The sequence below is a fragment of the Watersipora subatra genome, unplaced genomic scaffold (assembly GCF_963576615.1).
Source record: "Watersipora subatra unplaced genomic scaffold, tzWatSuba1.1 SCAFFOLD_72, whole genome shotgun sequence".
NCBI classification, from domain to species: domain Eukaryota; kingdom Metazoa; phylum Bryozoa; class Gymnolaemata; order Cheilostomatida; family Watersiporidae; genus Watersipora; species Watersipora subatra.
This window is the reverse complement of record NW_027045430.1, coordinates 85,369-92,067: the sequence shown is the minus strand read 5'-3', so window position 1 is coordinate 92,067 and position 6,699 is coordinate 85,369. Positions and strand designations below refer to the sequence as shown.

Here is a 6,699-nt window from a genome sequence, read left to right as displayed (position 1 = left end):
TTGGAAAATTACATTTTTCAGTTTTGTCAGACGTTTGTAATATTCTCACAATAAGCTGATTAGCTCAAATGGAGCATTTCTAGCATGTTTGGTTTTTAATTGGAAATTTACATTTTTCACTTTTGTCAGACGGTTGTACAATTCTTACAGTAGGCTTATTTGCGCAATCGGAGCATTTCTAGCATGTTTGGTTGAAATTGGAAATTTACATTTTTCAGTTTTGTCAGACGTTTGTAAAATTCTTACAGTAGGCTTATTTGCGCAATTTGAGCAATTCTAGCATGTTTGGTTGAAATTGGAAATTTACATCTTTCAATTTTGTCAGACGTTTGTAATATTCTCACAATAAGCTAATTAGTTCAATTGGAGCATTTCTAGCATGTTTGGTTGAAATTGGAAAATTACATTTTTCAGTTTTGTCAGACGTTTGTAATATTCTCACAATAAGCTAATTAGCTCAATTGGAGCATTTCTAGCATGTTTGGTTGAAATTGGAAATTTACATTTTTCACTTTTGTCAGACAATTGCAATATTCTCACAATAAGCTAATTAGTTCAATTGGAGCATTTCTAGCATGTTTGGTTGAAATTGGAAATTTACATTTTTCAGTTTTGTCAGACGTTTGTAATATTCTCACAATAAGCTAATTAGCTCAATTGGAGCATTTCTAGCATGTTTGGTTGAAATTGGAAATTTACATTTTTCACTTTTGTCAGACGTTTGTAATATTCTCCAATAAGCTAATTAGCTCAATTGGAGCATTTCTAGCATGTTTGGTTGAAATTGGAAATTTACATTTTTCACTTTTGTCAGACGTTTGTAATATTCTCACAATAAGCTAATTAGCTCAATTGGAGCATTTCTAGCATGTTTGGTTGAAATTGGAAATTTACATTTTTCACTTTTGTCAGACAATTGCAATATTCTCACAATAAACTAATTAGCTCAATTGGAGCATTTTTAGCATGTTTGGTTGAAATTGGAAATTTACATTTTTCAGTTTTGTCAGACGTTTGTAATATTCTCACAAAAAGCTAATTAGCTCAATTGGAGCATTTTTAGCATGTTTGGTTGAAATTGGAAATTTACATTTTTCACTTTTGTCAGACGTTTGTAATATTCTCACAATAAGCTAATTAGCTCAATTGGAGCATTTCCAGCATGTTTGGTTGAAATTTGAAAATTACATATTTCAGTTTTGTCAGACGTTTGTAATATTCTCACAATAAACTAATTACATGTAGCTCAATTGGAGCATTTCTAGCATGTTTGGTTGAAATTGGAAATTTACATTTTTCAGTTTTGTCAGACGTTTGTAATATTCTCACAATAAGCTAATTAGCTCAATTGGAGCATTTCCAGCATGTTTGGTTGAAATTGGAAATTTACATTTTTCAGTTTTGTCAGACGTTTGTAATATTCTCACAATAAGCTAATTAGTTCAATTGGAGCATTTCTAGCATGTTTGGTTGAAATTGGAAATTTACATTTTTCACTTTTGTCAGACAATTGCAATTTTCTCACAATAAGCTAATTAGCTCAATTGGAGCTGTAGCGAATCCCCTGGTTCGTAGTTATATTGTCACATACGGGTGATGAGGCATAGTGTATATTCTTTTAAAAGTTTATTATATATGCTTGTCAACACCGTGAAACTACAATAAAATAATAACTCGATTGTCAATAAAGGTTATTGAAAGTATGCTAATTATACAGGTAGTCATCTGCAAAGCCATTTAGAAACATAAAATAAAACACATAAAATGAAAGATATAATATTTACCTTAATAACACATTCAGGAGATTGCTAAATAGTATGTGATTCTCCTTCTGTTTAACTCTTGATTATATGTGTATGCGATAGATATTGGTGTAATGATGAAACTTAATACAGATAGAAGAAAGTATCAGCATCAAAAAATGAGGCTTAAAAACTACATGTTGTTGGCTCAAAGGCTGATAAAACAATGACACCGAATCAAACGTATGGCACTGTGGCAAGTCAGACAGACCACACAAGATCATTAGACCCCCCAAGATCAACAGATCAACTGGCATTCGCTCTGGACAGGAACAGTGAATCACACAGGGTGACTAGATATTGCAGTGCACTATCAAATTAGGAAATTTAACAGACAGCAGAACTTTACACTCCCACCTTAAATTTTCATAATTTTCAACATGATTGGCGCTAGCACATATCATTTGATTCGACTGGTAAAAGTTTAATCAATTTCACAACTGGTCTGATTAGAAATTTTCCAGAGTTTTTTGCCTGTACACGGTTGCCTAACAGTACTTTAGCTGAGCGTATTTGTCCATCTTGAGATGTGTAACAATCAGAAACTCGGCCTTTTAACCAGACATTTCTTGTTGTTTGGTCATCTTTGATTAATACGATGTCACCTACTGCTATATTATTTGTTGTCTTGTGAACCCACTTTTGACGAGAATGCAGTTGGGATAAGTATTCTGTCTTCCATCTTTTCCAGAATACATTAGCAATGTGTTGGACCGCACGCCAGCGCTTGCGACTGTACATATCGGACTCATCAAAGCTTCCAGGGGGCGGTAGGGTAACATCAGATTTCATAGTCAGAAGCATGTTAGGACTTAGAGGCATGTCTTCTTCAGTAACCACAGATAGTGGTCTGGAGTTTATGATGGCCATGACTTCGTACATCAAGGTGCGAAGGTGGCTTGTGTCAAGCCTATCACTATGAGACTTCAAAAGAGACTGAAGGACATTTCTAGCAGTTCGGATCATACGTTCCCAAACGCCACCCATGTGACTGGCGCTGGGAGGATTGAGTTTAAACTCAATCACGCCTTTTTCTGTTAAATCTTGAACAGCTCCAACAAAGTTGGTGCCCTGGTCACACCAGATTGTTCTAATAGGCCCGCGAATGGCTATAACGTTTCGAATTCCGTTAACAAAGGCTGTTGTGCTCATATCGTCCAAAACTTCAAGGTGCACTGCTCTGCTTGCGAGGCATGTTACCATGAGTCCATATCGTTTTAGCTCTGTCCTTCTATCTTTGACCATGAATGGTCCAAAACAATCGATCCCACAATAGCTGAAGGGAAGCGATGGGCTAGATCTTTCATGAGGAAGTGAGGCCATTTGGGGTGTTGGAGGTTTAGCTTGGTGGGATCGACAAGTAACACACTGGTGTATCAAAGAGGCTATTATACTTCTGGCACCTATTATCCAGTACCCAGAAGATCTCATCTTGGCTAATGTGAAGCATCTTCCTTGATGGGCCACTTGCTCATGAAGATGCTGAAGAAGAAGGCGAGTAAAATGCCCACTTTTGGGCAGCAGAATTGGATGTTTCTCAGGAAAACTGAGAGCTGTGCTGCGATTGAGGCGACCTCCTATTCTCATTACTCCATTTTTATCCAGGAAAAGGATCAGGTTGAAAACTGTACTCTTTGGATTTAGTGGCTGCTCTTTTGTCAGAGATTGCACTTCTGGAAAATGCTCAGCTTGTATGCATTTAACTATGTACAGGAGTGGTGCGTTAATTGGCAGTTGAGTGCCCTTTAACTTGGCTACTCTATTGAGAAAGAATTTAGTGACTTTGATAGCTTTATTCCAACTAGAGAATCGCTGTAGTCGCTGATAGAGAGTTTGGCTGGGACTAGAAATCGTTTGGACACAAAGGGATTTGACTTCAGGGTCATCAGGTTTTACTTCGGGTGTCAGCTGATCAGGAAATTGCATAGGTTCCTTCCAGAGAAAATCTGGACCTGTAAGCCAGTTAGATTTTAACAGCTGAGTGATAGTCAGGCCTCTTGAAGTGTGATCGGCAGGGTTTCGATCTGTAGGGACATAGCACCAATTTTCAGGACTTGAATTGTCTCTCACCTGCTGAACTCTATTAGTCACATAGAGATGAAACTTTTTAGTTGTGTTTTTAATGTACCCAAGAACAATTTGAGAATCTGTCCAAAAGGTTTCTGTGGTATCAATCTCTAGCTCAGATTTAATAAATCTGGACACTTTAGCTGCGGTAACCGCTGCTTGCAGTTCCATGCGTGGAATGGTTATGGGCTTGATTGGTGCTACTCTGCTCTTGCTCATTACAAGTGAACAATTTACTTGTCCTTGTGTGTTTACTAGTCTGAGATAACTAACCTCACCGTAACCACGAGTACTTGCGTCACAGAAGTGATGTAGCTCAGCCTTAAAAATGTCGCCAAAGTCTGTCGGTTGATAACATCTTTGGATGCTTATGTTTGTTAAGTCTGGAATAGAAGCTTTCCATTCCTTCCATAGTGACAATAAATCACCTGTCAGGGGATCATCCCAAGAAGCTGAACTTCTACACATATCCTGTAGAATGTTTTTGCCAATTAAAATATATGGCGAGAGGAATCCAAGAGGGTCAAAGATTGAGGCCACCGTAGATAGTACACCCCGTCGGGTGTCTGGTTTTGTAGCAGTGTCATGGTGAAAGGTGAAATTATCCTTTTCAGTGTCCCATAGAATACCAAGTGATCGCTCTTTGGGAAGCGGATCAGAAGATAGGTCAAGACTAGCAATGGCACGGGCGCACTCACTTCTTGGAAGTTGTGACATCACTTCTCGGCTGTTGGACGCTATTTTGTGAAGTCTTAACTGGCCGGCAGCACATAGTTCACGTGTCTCATGAATGAGAGAAACTGCTTCAGCCTCATTGAAGACACTTGTGAGACCGTCATCAACATAAAAGTTGCGGTGAACAAATTGATGAGATGCAGAATGGCCAGACAATAATGAATTATATTGATCGGCGAGAAATCGAAGTCCATATGTTGCGCAAGCGGGCGAAGATCTAGCTCCGAAAAGATGCACTGTCATTTTGAAAGTAGCTAGATTTCCATCACAATCATACCAAATAAACCGTAAATAGTCTTGGTGCTCTGGTTTCACCTTGAATTGGTGAAACATCCTTTCTATATCACCCATGAAGGCTACAGGGTTCAAACGAAATCTAAGAAGAATGCCTTGAAGATCATTCATGTGATCGGGTCCTTGTAGTAGAAAGTCATTTAAACTGACTCCTCCCACTTTAGCAGCGCAATCAAACACAACGCGAATACGGTCAGGCTTGCGAGGATGAAAGACACCGAAATGAGGAATATACCAAGAGTTGGTAGTGTCGTCGGTTGCCAGAACTGCTTCCCCTTTTGTGATGATGTCAGACATAAATTCATGGTATTGCAGTTTATATATGGCATCTTTTTTGAACTTTTTTTCAAGAAGATGAAATCTGTGCATTGCAGTGGTTTTTGTGTCAATGCTGAGCGGTTTAGCCTTGAATGGTAATGGCATTGTTATGTAACCCTGCTTATCTTTATGAATTTGCTCTTTCATAATTTTTAGGAATTTGAGATCATCAATTGACATTGTCTTTATCTCATCAGCGTGATTTGTTTGAAAGTCAGAACTAAGAACTTTTAGTATTTGCTGTTCAAATTTATCTGTGTTGAAAAAGTCAGAAGTTTCTGTTTTGATTTTAAAAGAGATACATTTTCTAGTCGTTGGCTGTTGTACTGCCAAGTTTACTATTGTCCCAGATTGAATGGTATGAGCGCAACTGTTGTAGCTGTGTGCAGAGTTTGTAGCGTTTCCCATCAAGATCCAACCCAAGTCAGTGAGACGAGCAAAGGGCTCATGGTCTTCTCTACTGATTTCTTGTCTAGATATAAACACATGTGGAAGATTGTTTCCAATCAACAATCCGAGCTCGAGGCTGGCTGCTTTTTGAGCAGAGATGAACTGAGAGGCAAGATGTTGTAAGTGTGGCCAGTTTTGCACTGATGTGGCATTGGGTATCTCTTCTGAGTTGAAAGGTATTCTGCTTGTGCTTATGCACGATGGAAGTCTACTTGCTCTGCTCTGATGGTAGCCACGAACCAGCAGTCCTGAGGCCGCTTGGCGCATTGAATCAGTGCCCTCAGTATCAGTAAGTGTACTAATTTTCATAGCTGCATCACAGGTCTGTACATTGAGCTTGTCAAGGGTATTTTGAGTGATGAAGGTTCGATTTGAACCGGAGTCTAGCAAGGCAAACACCAGAACTTCTTTGTCAGGATTATCTTTGGTTGAAATATACACTGGTATTGTCCATGACATGATATTAGCTGGTACGGTGTCGGAACAGTTTAGGGCTGTTGCTGATTTCTCACTGTCTGTTTGTATTACTTCTATAGGAGTCTTACTTTTGCTGTCTTTATCTTTTACGTAGTATTCATGAAATACTGTGAGGTGCTGTTGGTTGCAATTTTTCTTTATGCATTTCTCTGGAGACCGACAATCAGTCATTCTGTGTCCAGGCTTAGAACATGCAAAACATAAGTTATGGCTCTTGAAAAACCTTTCGATTTTGGAGTGTATTTGCTTACCAAGCTTGAAACAAGTACCCGTCGTATGATTGTTCATGTTGCAGTTCAAGCATGGGTATTTGTTTTGTTTCAGACCATTGGCATTGTAACTATTGTGAGACTTACCATCAGCTGTGGTTGCTGTCGAAAAAGACATGATTTTGTTGCTTTTGTCGCTTTTACCTTTTACTGACTTATCTGTTTTTCCAAAGTCTTGATACGCTTTAGTCAATGTGTTGTTTAATGTGTCAGATTCATGAACTAGAAAGTCGATGAATTCTTGGAGTGGTGGAAACTTGCTCAATTTCTTCTCCAGTTTTGTGGCC

At 38.6% G+C, this 6,699-nt stretch overlaps 1 protein-coding gene across 1 annotated transcript; it reads right to left on the bottom strand.

Moving 5' to 3' along the window:
- Positions 1–2,192: 2,192 nt before the first annotated feature.
- LOC137410455 (uncharacterized) lies at positions 2,193–5,975 on the bottom strand. The gene has a single exon (XM_068095866.1). The coding sequence runs from the start codon at positions 5,973–5,975 to the stop codon at positions 2,193–2,195; it is 3,783 nt and encodes a 1,260-aa protein (XP_067951967.1).
- Between the last annotated feature and the right edge of the window lie 724 nt (positions 5,976–6,699).